At 43.1% G+C, this 21,115-nt stretch overlaps 1 protein-coding gene across 1 annotated transcript in view; it reads left to right on the plus strand.

The window, feature by feature from the left end:
* The window catches only part of bckdha (branched chain keto acid dehydrogenase E1 subunit alpha), an 82,479-nt gene that overhangs the window by 41,181 nt on the left and 20,183 nt on the right, over nucleotides 1-21,115 (plus strand). Inside the window, exons 3-7 of the mRNA XM_060855915.1 lie at nucleotides 6,841-6,927; nucleotides 8,375-8,483; nucleotides 13,679-13,840; nucleotides 14,965-15,171; nucleotides 17,426-17,567. Of these exons, the coding sequence (XP_060711898.1) occupies nucleotides 6,841-6,927; nucleotides 8,375-8,483; nucleotides 13,679-13,840; nucleotides 14,965-15,171; nucleotides 17,426-17,567 (707 nt within the window). The remainder of the gene's footprint in view (nucleotides 1-6,840; nucleotides 6,928-8,374; nucleotides 8,484-13,678; nucleotides 13,841-14,964; nucleotides 15,172-17,425; nucleotides 17,568-21,115) is intronic.

Below are 21,115 nucleotides of genomic sequence, written 5' to 3' on the forward strand. Positions count from 1 at the left end.
GGGTTAGGATATCTGGTCGGCATGGACCAGTTGGACCGAAGGGTCTGTTTCCGTGCTGGACATCTCTGTGACTATTAACTGTTTTCTCTCCACAGATACTGCCAGACCTGCTGAATTTCTCTAGCCATTTCTGTTTGTGTTTGGATATTCTCATTTTAAGTTAACATTGCATCACTTGAACTCTAATCCCCCTACTGAAATATTTATGTTGAACTGAGAAGTGACAACTGACCACCAGATGGCACAAGTGTCTTATAATGTCATAGATTCTCTCCTCGCAGCAAAAATGTCATGACTATCCTCCCAGATATTAGAATTGGATATATTTGATAAAATGATTGTTTACCTTCTCACCAGTAAACAGAGTGTGGGTGTCTATCAAGAAAATACTATTAAACGCATTCTATAAGTTGCAATGTCTCAGTCCATTCCAATCAGCTCCATTCGATGCTTTCTGTTTCAAATGTGGGTAGTGGAATCAGGGTGTCTCCTGCCACTCTACTGCAAGTGAAATGTGGGGCAGAAGGTGATATTAATGTGTACCCAGAGTTAGAGGTCAGCATCCACTCCGTCCATAAGCACATTGTGCACCCAGTGACCGCTTGCTGTCCCACTCACTGTTTCCCTGGCTACCCCACCCCTAACCCTTACCTGCCTCCCTGTCAGTCACCACCCAGCTCCCTCACTTGCTAGGATTGGTTAACAGTGAGGGAAGAGGGTGGTGAGTGGGAGGGAAACAGTGAGGGGTTGGGAGTGAATTGGCCAGGGAAGTAACCGCCAAGTGTTTGGCATAGGGAAGTGAGCAAATCCCCACCCCAGGTTTGAGCTGAATTGATCTGAAACATTTGGAGGGAAAAGTACATTTTATTGGGGCTGCGCATATTCCAATATTTATGCATTGCTCAATATTACAGATGTTCCTGTTCTTTGATACAGAAATCTACGTGCGGTATCGGCTGTGTTGCCACTGTGTAGGTGGTGCCCCTTGCCATGACGCTGGCAAGGTATTTGTGCAAAGTTTAACAATGATCAAAACTCTGAAATGCATATGATTTGGGACGTGCATCGTGGCAGATCTGGTATGCAGTTGAACCTGTTTCTGGACTGTTAATTCAGGAAAATCAAGTTAACGTGCCACCAGGTTTGAGAGAAAAATGTAAGCAACTGGGAGCAGACACGTGACTGTGAAGTTGGGAGTGCAGTTAAAAATCCAACTGGTTTCAGTCATGCCCTGCAGGGAAGACTGACTGCCGTCATTTCCCAATTTGTGCCTACCTTCTGTCTAAATTGGCCTTGCTGCAATCAGCATACTTGCTGCAGTGTGTGGTAAGTTTCATGTTTCTGCACACTCACGCAACTCAGTGGTCACATGACTCCAATTTCACATCAATGTAGTTGCCTCTTAACTGCCTTCTAAAGTGAGATGGTGCACCAAGTTACTGCTTTGTTGGTTGTGTTGTTAAAAGATGCATAGGCGATAAGCATTGTTTGATTAACAACAGGGAATGCATATGAAGAGAGTCAACAGGGACACTGAGATCTTACTCAGAAGGCAAGGGAAGCTGCATCTTGGAAATAGACCTACTGTTGAGGCAAAGACCAGTCTTGTTTCACAATGGTTTGTATGCATTCAATGAAGCACTTGTATCAAACAGTTAGACAATGATTCAACAAGCACCTCCTGCACAGAGCAACTAGGGGATGGACTGTAAACACCAGCAATGCCCACATCTGAAGAATAAATACTTTAGACATGGTGTAAGGTACAGTGTCCCAGGTCAGGGAGCCCAAATTCTTACAGCCACAACTCTCCCACAGTTGGATTTGTTGGTGCACATGTAAATTGAACTGGTACTGCTCCGATTAAATTGCTAAATCAAGAATAATCTTTCTTCCTTGTTGCCATCAGGTAATAATGGACAATGGTATTGTAGAACAGTGGCAATTGAAATTTTAAACTAATTAGAGATGGGGTGGATTCTGGAGGGGGCATACGTCGACTTACGAAGAAAAAGGTTATGATGCATTGCAGGGCAACTATTTTTGGTAATGAATAGGACAGGAAGTTGAGAATGTACATGTGTAAAATAAAAAAACAAATAGAGTTATCAGAAATAAAATGTTATTAAAACTAATGATTCTTTACTTAAATGCATCAGTATTTAGAACAAAGTACTGAATGAAATGGGCGGGTACTATTTCATTCGGATAATTAATTATTCGGTTAAGTGATTCAATGCCTCTCCTCTGGGGCTCGGAGTTTTCTGAAGTTTCCTTTTTCCTTCGTCTGCCTGCCTTGCTCCCTCTCTCTGTCTCAGGATTTCTGAGCAGACACGCACTAGTGTGTAGGGGACTTGCAGCATTGCTGAAGCTCTCTCTCTCCCCCACTCCCTCTCCCCCCAACCCCTGCACGCACACACACATACACTTTCAATAGGATTGAGACAGCGAGCACTTGCTAAGTCTGCTCCCCGTGTGAGCTCTCCGCTCTCCGTCCACCCCCACCATCCGCTCCACCCAGCTGCTGCGCAACCCCGCCCAACTGGCCACCCCACCACCCCACTACGCGCCCCCACTCTTTATCTGAGGAAGGACATTCTGGCTATAGAAGGAATGCAGCAAAGGTTTACCAGATTGATTCCTGGGATGGCAGGACTGACATCTGAAGAGACATCTGGATTGACTGGAACTTTATTCACTGAAGTGCATAAGAATGAGGGAGGGATATCATAGAAACTGAAAAAATTCTGACTGATCTTGACCGAATTCTTGATGACTTGGGAGTTCAGAACCAGGGGTCATAGTCTAAGGATACAGATTAGCCATTAAGGACTGACGTAAGGAGAAAGTTCTTTACCAAGAGAGTGGTGAGCCTGTGGAATTCTCTGCCACAGAAAGCAGTTGAGGCTAAAACATTGAATGTTTTCGAGGAGAGAGATATAGTTCTTGGGGCCAAAGGACTCCAAGAGTATAAGGCAAATGTGGGAACGGAGTTGGTGGATCAGCCATGATCATATGGAATGGGGGAGGAGGTTTGAAGTGCCAAATAGCTTACTCTAGTTCCCTCTTTCTATGTTTTGCTGAAGGGAAAAGTGGTGGGCTAGCTTTATTAGTACGGGATATAAAAATGTTAATAGCAAGAATTAATGTAGGATTGGATGATGTAGCATCCACATCGAGTCATACAGTTGAAACTATGAAATAACAAGGGGAAGAAGATACTGAAGGGAGTAGTTTGTAGACCCCCAACAGTAGCTGTTATGTAGGAAAGTGAATAAATCATGAGATAATGAGGATGTGTAAAACAAAGGCAGTATACTAATCAAGATTGATGTTAATCAAATTGATTTATTATTCAATCAAATCATATTAGCAGAAGTAACCATAAAGAAGAATTCAAAGAGTGTATTGGGACAGTCTCCTGGAACACAGTCTTGTGAATCTAACCAGGATCAGGCAAATTTGGATTTGGTAATCTGTAACAAGGCAGATTTAATAAATTATCTCGGAGTAAGAGATTTGTTACAGAACCTTAACATGGGAGAATTTAACATTGAGAGGGAGAAACTTGGGTCTAAAACAACTCTGCTAAACTTAAGTAGGGATAATTACATAGGAATGAGAGTAAAGTTGGCTGGAGTGGACAGGGAAAGTTTAGTAAAGACTGTTCAGAAGCAATGGCAGTCGTTCCAATGTAATTTATTAAACCTGCCTCGTTTCACAATACCAGATCCAAAATACCCTATTCCTGGTTGCATCCACAAAATTGTATTTCAGGAAGCTGTCCAAGTGCATCCAATGAACTCTTCCGTATGGTTACCTCTGCCAATCTGATTTGACTAAATAATATATCAGTTTGATTAAAGTCAGTCTTGATTAGTGTACTATTTATTTTACAAAGCCCTCATTATCTTGTGGTTTATTGACTGACCTATGGAACAGCTAGTGTTTGGGGCTGGGTAGGTGGGTGCCTATAAACTATTCCTGTCAGTGTCATAAACTTGTTATTTATTCACCTCAAAGCAGCCAATAAGAGGTGTTGAAAAGGAAGTGCTGTCAATGACCAAGAATGTGAACGACTGGTAACAAGATGGAATGAATGTCATAATGGGCTTCTTTGAAATGGGATTCCTAATTGTTTTCAGAATGTATAACTTCAAGCATTCAGTCTTGCATGTGATTATTAATTTGGAAAATTATGAACGACCAGGAAGGGCAGAGTTGAAAGCTGAAGCATTATCAGAATGTGTGGAAATTTGTAATACTGCGTCAGTCTTCTGTCTTTCAGATCTGCTGCTTTGCATCATAAATGGATAATAAGCAATGATAAAACTGTTCTGGAGCTCTTCCAAAAATAATTACCCAAAACATTTAAGAGAGTTAGAAAATAAACCCTGGGAGTAAACGAGCAAGTACTATAAAAAGGGACAGCAAGAATTTTTAAAAATCATAAAAATAGAGAGAGGGGCCAGAGTGATCATAGCGTCATGTGAGAAGAAATACTGAGAAAACCGGAAGTGGTAGATGAGTTGAATAAATACTTTATCTCAGTCTTCATGATTGAGAACACAAATAGTGTCACAAAAAATACTAAATAATCGAGGGTCTAAAGTGGGGGAAGGGGAGGAAATAAACACAGTAACCGTGACTAGGGAAACTAATAGAGTCAAAGGCCAGCAAGTCCCCTGGACCTGACGCATAACATCCGAGGATTTTAAAGGAAGCAGCGACAGAGATAGCAGCACTGATAGTAATCATCCAAGAATCTTTAGTTAAAAATCACACAACACCAGGTTATAGTCCAACAGGTTTAATTGGAAGCACACTAGCTTTTGGATGAAGGAGGGTCACTCCTTCATCAGGTGATAGTGGAGGGCTCAATCCTAACACACTGAATTTATAACAAAAATTTACAGTGTGATGTAACTGAAATTATACATTGAAAAATTGATTATCTGTTAAGTCTTTCATCTGTGAGAATAGCATGATAGTTTCACTTCTTTCATGTGTAAATCACAAAACCTTTTTTTAAAAAGTTGCATTCTCAGGTTAGCTATTAACAATGGTGATAGCTAGACAATATGTTGAAGGTGTTGGCCCCCTGTGTTCTCTGTCTATGCCATGATGTTTAGATTGATTCTAATTTAAAAGGGAGGTAACGGAGTTTTACATGAATTCATGCAGTTTTTGAGCTCAGAGTTCTACATGAATGCATGTAATTTTTGAGCAAAGTACAATGTAACCCTGCAAGTACAAATTTACCTCACAAGATATATATGTGCATGTGGGTCTTTGTGTGTGTGTGTGTGTGTGTGTGTGTGTGTGTGTGTGTGTGTGTGTGTGTGTGTGTCTGTCTGTCTGTCTCTGTCTGTCTGGGTTGGGGGTTGTGAGTGTGGAGAAAGTGTATGTATGTGTGTAGTGAGTGTAGAGTGTCTTAAGTCTGTGAGGGGGGCATGTGGGAGTGTGTGTGTCTGTAAGGGGGTGTGGGGCTGTCTGTGTGTGCGTCTGTGTATATGTGTGTCCGTGTGTATGTGTGTGTGTGTGTGTGTGTGTGTGTGTGTGTGTGTGTGTGTGTGTGTATAGTGCAATGGTAGTCACCTGTGATGTGACATGAACCCAAGGACCTGGTTGAGGCCCTCCCTATGGGTACCGCTATAACACACACCTACACACACCCACACACATATATACACAGACACCCATACACACCCTTACAGACACACACACTCACATGCACCCTCTCACAGACTTAAGACACTCTACACTCACTATACACACACACATATACTTTCTCACACTCTCAACCCCCACCCCAGACAGACAGACACACACACACACACACACACACACAAAGACCCACATGCACACATATTTTGTGAGGTGAATTTGTACTTGCAGGGTTACATTGTACTTTGCTCAAAAACCGCATGCATTCACATAGAACTCTGTTACCTCACTTTTTAGATTAGAGTCAATCTAAACATCAGGTCATAGACAGAGAACACAGGGGGCTAACACCTTCAACATATTGTTTAGCTATCACCATTGTTAACAGCTAACCCGAGAATACCACTTTTTTAAAAAAAGTGGTTTTGTGATTTACACGTTAAAGAAGTGAAACTATCGTAGTATTCTAACAGATGAAAGACAATTTTTCAATGTATAATTTCAGTTACATCACACTAAATTTTTGTTATAAATTCTGTGTTAGGATTGAGCCCTCCACTACCGCCAGATGAAGGAGCGATGCTCTGAAAGCTAGTGTGCTTCCAATTAAACCTGTTGGACTATAACCTGGTGTTGTGTGATTTTTAACTTTGTGCACCCCAGTCCAACACCGACACCTCCAAATCAAGAATCGTAAGAGTCTAGGAAAGAATCGTACAAAGGAAATGGAGCTATTCTGTCCATCCAACTTGTGTCTTCAATCCCATTGTTCTGCTCTTTGTCTAGGGCCCTGAGAATTGTATTTTCTTCTTAAAAAAAATTAGTGTCAACCTATATTGAGTCTTGGAAATATGTTTGCCTCTAAAGTCAGTTCTGGCCATCTCTCGTGTGGCAACTCCTTTTCCTTGAGTTCTGAGAAAGGGTCACCGGACCCAAAGCATTAACACTGATTTCTTTTCACAGATGCTGCCCGATCTGCTGAGCTTTTCCCGCAACTTCCGTTTTTATTTTTGGTTTACAGCATCTGCAGTTCTTTCAGTTTTAAATTTTTTCCTCCTTGCAAGATCTGAAAACTCTCAGTTTTTGCCAAAGGCATTAAGCTTTCTGTTCAGAGGCCTGCTTCCACTGTTCTTGCACCTGTTTTATCTTTCACTACCACTGTGCTTCTTCCAGTTGCCTAAAGATGTGGTGCTGAAGTTCTATCAGAAGATGACACTGCTGAACACAATGGATCGCATTCTATATGAGTCCCAGCGACAGGTAAACATTGCAAGACATTGAAACAAATGGGATATTCTACATGCTTTGTCACTGAGTTGCTAATTGAACATATCCTGAGTACAGTAATGTAAGTTGACAGTCTGACAGAGCTGAGGGTGTGCTGGACTGTCTGAGGTGCCATCTTTCAGATGAACTGTTAACCTGCCCCCTCAGCTGGGTTAGTCGATCCCTTGGAGATATGAGAAGGGCGGGGGAGTTATGCCTGGTATATTTAAAATCCTAAGGAGCCCTGAGCCGACTTTGTGTTCATCTCATAAGAGTTTGACCAAGTGGTTACTTCAATCTTATTCTGAACAAGTTTTACATAAACTCTGCAATAAACTCAGACAATGATATGTATATATCCTGCACTAATTCTGGGCAGAAGAGCACATGACTTGTCTCACAGCATTTGGAATCTGGTCACGAATGTATTTTCTCTCTCTCAAGTTGGTCAGGTTATCTTTACCATGCTGTTTTTACAATTAATCCGGGGTGGCACGGTGGCTCAGTGGTTAGCACTGCTGCCTCCCTGCGCCAGGGACCCAGGTTCAATCTCAGCCTCTGGCAACTGTCTGTGTGGAGTTTGCACATTCTCCCCGTGCCAGTGTGGGTTTCCTCCGGGTGCTCCGGTTTCCTCCCGCAGTCCAAAGATGTGCAGGTCAGGTGAATTGGCCATGCTAAATTGCCCATAGTGTTAAGTGCATTAGTCAGAAGGAAATGGGTCGGTGTGGACTTGTTGAGCCAAAGGGCCTGTTTCCACACTGTAGGAAGTCTAATCATTAACCATTCCAAACACCAAGTCAAATTCAACCTGTGGTTATCCTGTCCTGAGGAAACTGTCCTGGACCAATCAGATATAAATACATGTGAACGTATCAACCTCAGGTTATTTTTTTTTTGCGTTCAGTACTGTTTTACTTTGCCTTGTATCTCAAGGCTACTATATCTGGATTTGGCTGTTTGAAAAGGCTTCAGCACTCTTGCATTTTATATACGCACACAGTCTTCGAAATATCATCATCTTTTAGTTGTTGCAAAGAGGTTCCCAAACTTGTTCTTCCCCATAATCCTATTCTGGTATCAATTTTTATTAAGCCTCATTTCTACTTTTTTTTTAATACCTCACTGTACGATGAAGAAGCAATGAATAAAGTTGAGTAACTGATCTTGTACCCTGGATATTTATCCCTCCACCAAAGACTATAAACAGATTCCTTGGCCGCTATAACATTGTTGTTTGTGGGTGCTGGATGTTTGCAATTTTGCAGCCCTGAATCTGACATTGAAACAGTGACTACACTTTGTACAGTACATTTTAGGCTGTCATGCACTTTGTAGCTTCATGAAGTGAATGAAAGGTTTTGTATGAGTTAATCTATCCTGCCACTGTTGTGGTGCAGTTCACTGGCCTGTGCCATAGTTAGACCCCCTGCTTCTTTTACAGGGCCGCATATCCTTTTATATGACTAACTATGGTGAAGAGGGCACACACATTGGCAGTGCTGCTGCGCTGGAACCCACTGACATGGTGTTTGGGCAGTACAGGGAAGCAGGTAAGTGAAACATGAAGCTTGTAATCAGGGTAGTACAGTCTGCTGACAAAATGTACGCCTGCACTGGGGCTTCACACCATGAGACCCCAATTTCTATTGGTTCCACAGGCAGAAATATTACTCAAGTTCACCGAGCAGCTAAACCCTTTTATAAGCCATTGGATAGGCCTGAACTGGAGCACTCTATCACATTCTTAAGGCACCACACTCTATTCAGGATGGCAAAACCTTGGAGAGGATGCTGAATGGATTTACTCAATTACTTCCTTTATATTGAGCAGCTGGGGTTGTTCATCTTGAACAGTGATGGGGGCGGCACGGTGGCTCAGTGGTTAGCACTGCTGCCTCACAGCACCAGGGTCCCAGGTTCAATTCCATTCTCCCTGTGTCTGCGTGGGTTTCCTCCAGGTGCTCCGGTTTCCTCCCACAGTCACAAAGATGTGCAGGTCAGATGAATTGGCCATGCTAAATTGCCCATATGTTAGGTGCATTAGTCAGAGGTAAATGTAGGGGAATGGGTCTGGGTGGGTTGCTCTTCAGAGGGTCGGTGTGGACTTGTTGGGCTGAAGGGCCTGATTCCACACTGTAGGGAATCTAATCTAATAGGAGCTTTATTGGGAAGCATTCTAAATTTTGAAGGGTTTCATTGAATTATTCCCCAGAAAATGTTTATCCTGGAATGTGAATTATTAAGCACTGGTTAACATAATGACAAAACTTGAGTTGTGTGTAACGAGTTGAAATGATGTGGAAAACACTGGCTGAAAGAGAAGCTGGTTCAGTTGTGACCTGCAAATGAAACTGGAAAAATTGCTAGCAGTGTAGAGCAGGAAGAAGGACAAACTCGGTAACTCCGTCAGAGAATGGGCGTGATGGGCTGAATGGCTCCTCCTATGTTATAAAATTCTATAGTTAGCTTCCCCAGGAGAGATTCATGAGCAGTGCTTGTTGGAGGGAAACTTCCCAGGCCTGCCTTTCTGCAATGCCATGGCATAAAGATGATCCGACAGTGCTGTCTCTTCAGATTGGGCAGCATTGACGTAGTTGTAATGACACTGGCCCAGTAAAACAGAGGCCAAAGCCAATGGTCTGGGGCAAGGTTTCAAATCCCACCATAGCGGATGGTGAAATTTGAATTAAAGTAATGAGCCTGATGGCCTATTGTTAACTGCAGAACTATTATTGATTGTTGTAAAACCCCACCTAATATCCTTTAGGCAAAGAGATCTGTCATCCTTACTTGGTCTGGCCTACATATGACTCCAGACCCATAGCAATCTCGTTGAGTCTTAACTGCCCTCGGAAGTGGCCTAGCCATATGAAGTCTAAGAGAAGGAATGAAACTGGATGGACCACTGCACATCAATCTAGACACCAGACATGACAGCGGCAAACCGAACTCTGTGGACCCTGAAAAGTCCTCCTAACTAATCTCTAAGGACTTTTGTCGAATTTGAGAAAACATACCACAGATTAGACAATCAACAGTCTGACATAGTTATACTCTCAGAATCACACATTACACATGATGCAGCACCATCGTGGAGTATGCAATGGCCCACTATTAGGACAGATCTGTCAGAGATGGCAGCACATAGAGTCAGGAGGTTTCCCCGGACAACGCCTTCTGCATTGACCTCATGAAATCTCATGGCATCAGGTGAATTGTGGGCAAGAAAGTTTTCTGCCAGTTACCACTTACCTTTCCCTGGCCTCAGCTGATGAATCATTATACTTTGATGTTGAATACCAATTAGAAAAGAAATTAAGTGTGGCAAAGGCACATAATGTTTTCTGTTCGGGAACGTCAATACCCACCACCATGAGTTGGCAAGGTAGCACCGCTGTTTACCAAGCTGATTCCAAAAGACGATAGCTGCAAGATTGGGTCTGCAGCAGGGGGTGAGGGAATCAACAAGAAGGAAAAAACACCCTTGCCGTTTTCCTCACCACTACCACTATGCCAAATTGCAAAGACTTCAAACGGATCCAGAAACCCAAAACTGTGGGCCTTCAGCAGCTGCAGAATTGTATTCAACTACAATCTGTAACCTTGTAATTTGACATTTCCCCCGCTCTAGAATTGCCACCAAGCCAGGGGATCAATCTTGGTTCAGTGAAGTGTGCAGGAGGGCTTGTTAGAGCACCACCAGGCATACCAAAAAGTGAGGGGTCAACTGGGTGAAGCTACATCGCAGAATCACTTGCATGCCTAACAATGGAAATGGTATGGTATAGATGGGGCTAAGTCATCTCTCAGTCAACGGATCAGATATAAGCTCTGCAAAAAGAGGCTCCACAAAATTCCTATCCTCGGTGATGTGGGAGCCCAGCACAGCCATGCAGCAGACAAAACTGAGGCATTTGTGTCCATCTCCGGTCAGAATTGCCAAGTGGATGATCCATCTCAGTCTCCTTCTATGGTTCCAAGCATCACAGATGCCATTCTTTAACCGGTACTGTTCACACCACATGGCATTAAAAAGTGCTTGAAGGTACTGGATACTGCAAAGGCAATGTGGGCTGACAACATTCTAGTAATAATATTGGAGACTTAAGAACTTGCAGTGCCCCTAGCCAAGCTGTTCCAGTACAGCTACAATATTGGCATCAAACCAACAATGTGGAAAATTGCTTTAGTATGTCGTCCCCAAAACTCAAACCAAATACAATGCAGCTGATTATTGCCCCATCAGTCTACTCTCAATCATCAATAAAATGATGGAACAGGTCACTGCCAGTACTGCTTGATTAGAAATAAGCTCCTCACTGTTGCTCAGTTTGACTTCCACTGGAGCTATTTGGTTCCTGATCTCATCATGGCCTTGATCTAAATAAGTACAAAAGAGCTGAATTCCCAAGGTAGGGTGTACTGCCAGACTGACTGTCCTGGACATCAAGGCAATATTTGACCAAATGTGGCCCTAGCAAACTGAAGTCAATGGGAATCGGTAGAGAGGAAGCTCTAATTTGATTGGAGTCACATCTAGCACAAAGGAAAATGATTGTGGTTATTGGAGATCACTCATCTCAGTACCAGGAGGTCTCTAGAGTTCCTCAGTGTAATGTCCTAGGCCCAACCATCTTCAACTGCTTCATCAATTACCTCCCTCTGACATAAGTTCAAAATTAGGATGTTCACTGATGACTGCACAGCGTTCAGTACAATTTGCCATTTCTCGGACATAGTCTGTATTCAGGTGCAGACTCTGACAACATCCAGGCTTGGTTTGATAAGTAGCAAATAACATTTACACCACTCAAGACCCATGCAACGACAATCTCAAACAAGACAGAATTTAACCATCTTCTCTGGACAGTCAATCACATCATTGTGACTAAATCCCTCACTATCAACAGCCTGGAGTTACCGTTCACAAGAAACTACTAGACCAACCATAAAAATACCACAACTTCAAGAGCGAGTCAGAAGCTGGGAATTCTGTATCCCTCCTGTCTCCCCAGTGCCTGTCTAACATCTACAAAGCACCAGACAGGAGTGTGAAAGGATACACCTCAATTACCTGGATGAGTGCATTTCTTCCCCACCCCTAATTTCTCTTGAGAAGGAAGTGGTGAGCCGCCTTCTGGAACTCAGAGGTTTATAAAATCATGAGGGGTGTGGATAGGATAAATACACAGGGTATTTTCCCCAGGGTGGGGGAGTCCAGAACTAGAGGGCATAGGTTTAGGGTGAGAGGGGAAAGATATAAAAGGGACCTAAAGGTAACCTTTTTCCACAGAGGGTGGTGCATGTATGGAATGAGCTGGCAGAGGTAGCTGGTACAATCATAGCATTTAAAAGGCATCTGGATGGGTACATGAGTAGTAAGGGTTTAGAGGGATATGGGCCAAGTGCTGATAAGTGGGACTAGATGAGGTTAGGATATCTCGTCGGCATGGATGAGTTGGACCGAAGGGTCTGTTTCCGTGCTGTACCTCTCTATGACTCTGAGTACAACTCCAATAGTATTCATGAAGCTTGACATCATCCAGAACAAAGCAGTCCATTTTATTGGCAGCCCATTCACTAACCTTCAACTTTTACTCCCTCTTCCACTGTGTACAGTGACTGGAATGTGTACCAGTGACAGGGTGTACTGTGGCAACTCGTCCAGGCACCTTTGTCAGCACTTTCCTATCCCACAAACTAGACCACTGAGACAGACAAGGCCAGCAGGTGCCTGGTAAGACAACTCCCTAAAAATTCCCTTCCCAAACACAAACCATTCTGACTTGAAACTAGGCCGCCATTTCCTCACTGTCACTGGTCAAAATCCTGGAACTGTCTTCTGAAACACTCTGCGGCTGTAGCTGTATCTCAAGGATTCAGCAATTCAAAAAGACAGCTCACCACCACTTTCTTCAGGGCAATTACCAATTTGCAATAAATTCTGGTTTAGCCAGTCCACATCCTATGAGTGAGTACAAAATAGTTAAAAGGTGTGGAATGTACTGCCTGAGGCTAGCAGTAACAGATTCATTTGAAGCTTTCAAAGGGGCTATAGACTATCATACAGAGCAATGTGCGGGGTTACATGGAGAATGCAGGAGAGTGGCATTAGGTGAGATGTTTATTCGGAGGGCCAGTGCAGACATGATAGGCTGAATAGTCTCCTGTACTACAATGTACACAATACTTATTAATTCCTATTTACTCTCCTCTATTCCAAATGCTCAGAAACTATGCAGTGTTCACTGTTTAGTTTTAAGGCTTCCATATCTGAATTGTCAGTCTTATTTATTGGCTATGATTTAGAATAATTGGAATTTTCTGTGGGCCTGGTGCACATAATCTGAGCTGATGCTTCTGAGCAGTATTTAGTAGATGCTGCACGGACAGAAACTTCCCCTTCAGGTGAGATATTTCACTCAGACCCTTCCTACTTGTTTCAGAGGTTCTGATAAGTGGGAAAGATCCCACAGTGCAATCTGAGAAAGAGCAGGGAGCTCTCCCAATATCCTTACCAACACCCCTCTCCTTCGTTAATGCCACCCACTGCAGTTGATCACCTTGTAGCTCATTTTGAGCACTGTTTGTGGGACCTTGCTGTGCGTGTCTAACAACAGCAACTAGGCCTCTGATTTATTTATTAGTCACCAGCTGCTCTCTGTGGAACCCTGAAGAGATGGTGAAGTGCTGCCTAACTGCTGTTTCTCACTGTCTAACCTGCTTATACTTGGTTCTTTCCTAGGCGTCTTAATGTACAGAGGCTTGCCGCTGGAGCTGTTCATGGCACAGTGCTATGCCAATGCTCGAGATGTGGGTAAAGGGCGTCAGATGCCTGTTCACTATGGCAGCAAGGATCTCCATTTTGTGACAATCTCATCTCCCTTGGCAACGCAAATACCACAGGGTAAGAATTTACAAACTGAGCATAACCGTTGCACACACTCAGCCTTCGTTCATTATTTTCTTCCTCACCACCGATCCCATTTCTAAAATTGAGTGCGTTTGGGAAATATTTCACCAACTAACACAGCAAGGTTTTCCACCAAGCAGATTATGTTTTAGATTTCCCCTTTGGTTCTGCTCACACAATGTTTAATCAGTTGTTGTCTGGGGATTGCGTACAAGATGTCAGCAGAATAGTTGAGTTTTTTTAGATTAGATTAGATTACTTACAGTGTGGAAACAGGCCCTTCGGCCCAACAAGTCCACACCGACCCGTCGAAGCGCAACCCACCCACACCCCTACATCCACCCCTTACCTAACACTACGGGCAATTTAGCTTGGCCAATTCACCTGACCCGCACATCTTTGGACTGTGGGAGGAAACCGGAGCACCCGGAGGAAACCCACGCAGACACGGGGAGAACGTGCAAACTCCACACAGTCAGTCGCCTGAGTTGGGAATTGAACCCGGGTCTCGGGTGCTGTGAGGCAGCAGTGCTAACCACTGTGCCACCCAAACAATTATCAATTGGAAACTTAAAAACATGGCCTGTAGCAGTCAAGCGTTCACAAGAGCCCTCCTGGGTTACAGCACCTTTCCTCCACTGGAATTTCCCATCCTTTTCATCAGGTACCTTGCCTGTCCTTTCCCCACTTCTCTATTTCAGGTATAGTAGCTTAATTTCCATCGTCACCGCCCTCACCCCGCACTCTTTCATTCCCAGGTAGAGTGCTGTCCCCCTAGCTCCTCCACAGCTAGGATTTGCCCTCAGCCAGTTCATGCCCACACTCTTGTTTTGTTGGTGGATGTAGCACTCTGTCTTTAGGGATCTATTTTCTCTTTGTTCTGCATTTGGACATTCCTGCTCTGTATCCCCCTTGCTGATTGGTCTATCTGCTCCTTGGGCCAGAGCAGTGCTGTCTTGGCACGGCAAGGCTCAGGAGCAAGCACAGGCAGACAGGCCAAAGATTGATCCATCGAACGATCCTCCTGTACTTTTTTTATTCTTCAACCCTCTACGTGCCAGGACATTCAATCCCTCCTGTTTGAATTCTCTGACACCCTGTCTGCTTTCTGCTTCCAGCTGTTGGAACTGCATATGCCTACAAAGTGGGTCAAGAGGACCGTGCAGTCATCTGCTACTTTGGAGAGGGTGCTGCAAGCGAAGGGGATGCTCACGCCGGTTTTAACTTCTCAGCCACTCTCGAATGTCCCATCATATTCTTCTGCAGGAACAATGGCTACGCAATATCAACACCAACCCATGAGCAGTACAGAGGAGACGGCATTGGTAGGTACTGGGACTGGAATAAAGAGAGATTTGCAGCAAACTTTTCATTCACTGGCACCTATGGGACCAGGAGTGTGCTGGTTAATTACGTGTACTTCTTGATCACTGTAAAAGCATACACTAGGTAATAGAAACATAACGCATCATTGTAATATTTTATTTGTAGTATAAAGCACTTTAACAATAATGCAATTTTGCCTTAAATAAAACTTACCAGCAGAAAGTCTTCTCATTCATACCCTCTACTGACAACTCGGACATTGCAATAATGCAATAAACTTCCCATATTTCCAGTATGTAAATTTTGCCGGTTTATTCAGACTGCTGGTTCATAAGGTGCCTATCAAAACAAAGTTTGCTTACTTCATAAATATCAACCAAATCAAAAAAATGAGGAGAAAGTGAGAACTGCAGATGCTGGAGATCAGCTTATGCCCGAAACATCAATTCTCCTGCTCCTCGAATGCTGCCTGACCTGCTGTGCTTTTCCAGCACCCCACTCTCAAAATCAATAAATTACACTGGATGTTAGGAAGCCATTCGGCTAGTCATTCCAACAAAGTCATTTTGAAAAGGCGATCAGTTGGTCCCAATGCTCTTGCCTGCAGTTTTATAATTTTGGTTTTTTTTTAGAATATTTGTTAAATTTACAGCTTCCATCGTTTTCAGGCAGGTATGTTTCACATCAACATTGCTCACTGCTCTTAAAAAAAACTTGGTGATGCCTGGGTAGCAACCTTCAGTATCTTTGTACATGGACACTGAGGTCGCTCTGCTCTTCTACACTGCCAAGAATCTTACCATTAGCCCAGTACTCTTTATTCCTATTGCTCCTTCCAAAGTGAATCATCTTACACTTTTCTATATTAAACTCCATTTGCCACCTCTCAGCCCAACTCTGCAGCTTGTCTAAAACCCTCTGTAACCTGCAACATCCTTTGGCACTGTTCACAACTCCACCGATCTTAGTGTCATCTGCAAATTTACTAACCCATCCTTCATTGTCCTCAACCAGGTCAATTATAAAAATGACAAACAGCAGCAGATTCAAAAGAGATTCTTGTGGTACACCACTAGTAACTGAATTCCAGGATAAGTCTTCCCATCAACCACCGTATTCTTTCAGCTAGATCACCATCAATCCCATGCCTCCATATTTTGTGTAATAGCCTACCATGGGGAACCTTATCAAACAGCTTACTGAAATTCAAATGCATCACACCAACCACTTTACCCTCATCAACCTGTTTGGTCATCTTCTCAAAGAACTCAATAAGGTTTGTGAGGCACGACCTACCTTTCACAAACTGTGTTGACTATCCCTAATCGACTTATTCCTTTCTAGATGATTATAAATCCTATCTCTTATAACCTCTTCCAATACTTTACCCACCGAAGAGGGCTCACTGGTCTGTAGTGGCCAGGGTTGTCTCTACTCCCCTTCTTGAACATGGGGACAACATTTGCTATCCTCCAGTCTTCTGGCACTATTCCTGTAGACAATGATGATATAAAGATCAAAGCCAAAGGTTTGGCAATCACATCCCTGGCTTCCCAGAGAATCCTAAAATAAATCCTATCCGGCTCAAGGGACTTAGCAATTCTAGAAAGTGTGAAAATAGATAACACCTCCTCCATGTGAACCTCAATCCCATCCAGTCTAGTAGCATGTATCTCAGTAATCTCCTCAACAACGTTGTGTTTGTCCAATGTGAATATCCAATGAAAAATATTCATAAAAATACTTATTCATCTTAAATCTGTGTTTTCTGGTTGAAGGTTCTTGAGTCAGTGGAAACAGTTTCACCTTATTTTCTCTTATCAAAACCTTTAGATTTTGAATGCCAGCTATCAAATCTACTCTTAATCTTCTCTGCTCTTAAAAGGAACGAGTCAAGCTTCTCCAGCCTGTTCATGTAACTGAAGTCTACACTCATTCCAAGATCTTCATAACTTTAAAGTTTGGTGGCCAGAATATTGGGCGTGAAATACTGTTGCGAAAGTTCAGGCAGATTGAGAGTTAGTGTGTTGCCATACACCTACCTGGTTTTAAGCTTTATCGAAGTCAATGAAGTATAATATTGAGCGGGAGAATAAAACAGGTCCCCAAGACCCCTCTCTCCAAATGAATTGAACCAACCTGACCCAATCCAATTGGGTGGGTTAGGTCAAAATCGAGACTAAACCATTAGAATGGATCCCCGGATCTCAGGAATTGTCTGCATTGGTTAACATCTTTCCTCTCTCCCAATAGCTGCCAGAGGCCCTGGTTATGGGATAATATCGATCAGAGTGGATGGGAATGATGTCTTCGCTGTTTATAATGCTACCAAAGAGGCGAGACGCAGAGCGGTGGCAGAAAACCAACCCTTCCTTATCGAGGCCATGACTTACAGGTAAACGTACTGGCTGCTGACTCATTTATGATTCAAATTAATGATTCAAGTTGGCAAACAATATAAACTCTGTTTAACAGTTTCCACAGGGAAGATTGACAGGGTAGACAGACCCTGCCCTTCAACGCCAAGGTTAGAATAAGGGGCAATGAACGCTGGCATTGAAGAGGGGAGCAGTGAATGCTCTGGGGCCCAGCACAAAGAATGTGAGAGCACAGAGGACCCATGGAAATAGAGGGCATAGAGGGCCTGGGCAGAGAAAGAAGGACAGAGGGCCCAGGCAAAGAGAGATGGCACGAGCGCCTGGACAGAGAGAGAGAGGGAAGGAGGTCAAAGGGGGCACAGGCAGAGAGAGAGAGAGAGAGGATATAGGGGACCCAGGCAACAAGAGAGACTGCAGGGGCCCTGAGCAGAGAGGAGGAATAGTCCTACACTTTTACGTTTTATTTTACAACTAATATAATTTACCAATATAGAAATTTAGCATCATAAGGTATTTCAACTTGCAGGGTTTGATGTTTTAGTTCCTTTGATGGGGAAAAGTCACACAGAATCTAATCATCACTTTTAATTTTGATTAATAAATAAAAATCTAATTTGCTTAAAAACATTTCTGTCAACATTACACCTTGCAAGAACACAACAACAAATTCATGTGAGGACTTGATGTATTACTCAAGCACCTCAGAAACATTGTTTGTATTGAACGCACAAAACTTTCCATTAAATTTCCATTACTATTCTGTAATGACTCTTCTCTCAGCTGAATAAATATGCCGCTGTTGTGGAGCTGAGCCAACATTATTCACTGTCAAACACAGGAGCTTATCTCTTCAAGCTCACGACAATGCACCTGATTGAGTAATTCAGGCACTTAGACTATGACCTGAGGACAAGTTCAGATCCCAGTGAGGCAGCTGGGAAGTTAAACTCCATTAATTGAGTAAGTCTAGAATGAAAAGCTAGTACCCTTAGTGGTGACCACGATATTATTAAATTGTTTCACTAGCATCCGTTCGGGAAGGAAGTCTGATGTCCTTACTCAGTTGGCCTGTGTGTGATTCCAAACCCAAGTCACGTGGCTGGTTCTTAACTACTGAGTAAGCTATTCCGACCTGTTCAAGGAGCCAGCTCACCAACACTTTTTCTAAGAGCATTTAGAGATGGGGCATAAATACTGTCCTTGCCAGCAATACGCACACTTCCTGAAAGAATATTAAAAACTTTGCAAGTAATGAGATCAGTTATCATTCCCTGACACTCCAACTGAGTCATCTGACCTGAAGTCACACTTCACTTTCCAATTCATTGATAAGAATCTCCTCAAAAGTTGTTTAAACCATTCATGGACAATGTTTAACTTATCTCACCATCAGCCCTGGGAGAGTCAGTTTTCTAGTTGAAAGCACTCCCCTCAGACCAGGTGGAGTTTATCTTGAGCTAACTGGAACCCTGGGGACAGACAGCAGATGCCTTATTGCCCCTTATCTTGCACCAGGAAAATACACCCCATCTCTTTCATAAATGAGATGGGGAGGCACGGTGGCTCAGTGGGTAGCATTGTTTGCTCACAGCGCCAGGTTCGATTCAAGCCTCGAGTGAATGACTGTGTGGAGTTTGCATATTCTCCCCGTGTCTGCATGTGTTTCCTCTGGGTGCTCCGGTTTCTTCCCACAATCCAAAGATGTGCAGGTTAGGTGAATTGGCCGTGCTAAATTGTTCATTATTTCCAGGGATGGGGTTAGGTGCATTAGTCATGGGAAATGTAGGGTTGTAGGGTAGAGGAATGGATCTGGGTGGGATACTGTTTGGAGGCTCGGCGTAGATTGTTGGGCCAAATGGCCTGTTTCCACACTGTAGGGTGGTATGGTATGGTATGGTATGGTATAAATTTATACAAAAAATGTGATTGACATCATTTAACCCCTACAATTTTTTCTTTGTCTTGGCTCCGTTTTCATATTCCTCCATCACCCTGTCCCTCCCTACCTTTGAGACGCTCCTGTGAGATCTCTGCATTCCTCCAATTTTGTACTTTTATATATTACTGTTTTCAATCACTCCACACTTTTTGTTGTGGAATGACTGTGTACAGTTCTGGTCACTGCATTATAGGAAAGATGTGGAAGCTTTGGAAAGGGTTCAGAGGAGATTTACTAGGATGTTGCCTATGGAGGGAAGGTCTTGCGAAGAAAGGCTGAGGGACGAGAGAAAAGGTTGTGAGGTGACTTAATTGAGACATATAAGATAATCAGAGGGTTAGATAGGGCGGATAGTGAGAGCCCTTTTCCGCAGATGGTGAAGGCTAGCACGAGGGACATAGTTTTAAATTGAGGGGGTGATAGATATGGGACAGAGGTCAGAGGTAGTTTCTTTACTCAGAGTGTAATAGGGGCGTGGAAGGCACTGCATGCAACAGTGATAGACTCGCCAAGTTTAAGGGTATTTAAATGGTCATTGGATAGGCATATGGATGAAAATTGAATAGTATAGGATAGATAGGATTCAGATTGGTTCCAAAGGTCAGCGCAACATCAAAGGCCAAAGGGCCTGCACTGGCACTGGAATGTTCTATGTTCCTTCAGTTGCAGAAGATCAAAGCTGTGGAATTCCTTCCCTAAGCACTTCCCAGCTCTGCCTTTCTTTCCTTTAAGCCACATACCTCTTTGTTAAATTGTGACTAAATGTAATACCTTACATTATAACACTCCTGGGACGTGCCTTGGGATATTTTACTATGTTAAGAAATACTTATGTTTAATGCAAGTTTTTTTTAATGTGGTGTACCTAATTCCCTCTTGACCATTCATAATGTTCATTCTGCTCCAACAACATAACTGCAGAAAAATGGTAAAGGGACAGATAACATAAAAAACAGCTAGAAATCAGGAGGGATTATTCTGCACATTCCTACTTCTCCTTGCCCTGATCCCTCTATGAGTTCAGTGATTCTGGGTTGCTTAGTAGTTTTTCAGTTTGACAGTTCATTCTTGCTTGGTGCATCTCCAAGCGATATAGTTAGTGACACATTATTTTCTCTGTCTTACCTAAGCGCAGCATTTATTGCCCAACCCTAACTTGCCCTGGAGTAGATAGTGGTGTGCATCCTTTTTGAACTATTGTAGTCCATGCAGTGTAGGTACACTTCATTGCTCTTAGGAAGAGAGTTGAGGATTTTCCATGATTTTTAGCAAACATGAAGGATCTTATTCCAAATCAGGATGATGAGAAGTTTGGAGGGGTTGGTGTTCCCAAGTATCTGCTACACTTATCCTTCCAGGTAGCAGAGATCATGGATTTGGAAGGCACTGTTGTAGGAGCCATGGTGAGTGTGATGATGCTGCTCTTTAACAAGGTTTTCGTGTCCTTAGCTTTTCTTTTCAGGGAGATCGTAAAAGGGACAGACTCCGAAAGGGTAAGGTTGAAGGGTTTTAGGGCCAGTTTGATTCTAGCTAACAGATACTGCCTCAGGCAAAAGGCTTTCAAGTTTTTTTTAAAAAAGCACTTGTACAATGAAAGGGGAGTGGCCAGTTCTCCCACCTCAGCTT

This window comes from Hemiscyllium ocellatum, chromosome 47 (genome assembly GCF_020745735.1).
Source record: "Hemiscyllium ocellatum isolate sHemOce1 chromosome 47, sHemOce1.pat.X.cur, whole genome shotgun sequence".
NCBI lineage: Eukaryota > Metazoa > Chordata > Chondrichthyes > Orectolobiformes > Hemiscylliidae > Hemiscyllium > Hemiscyllium ocellatum.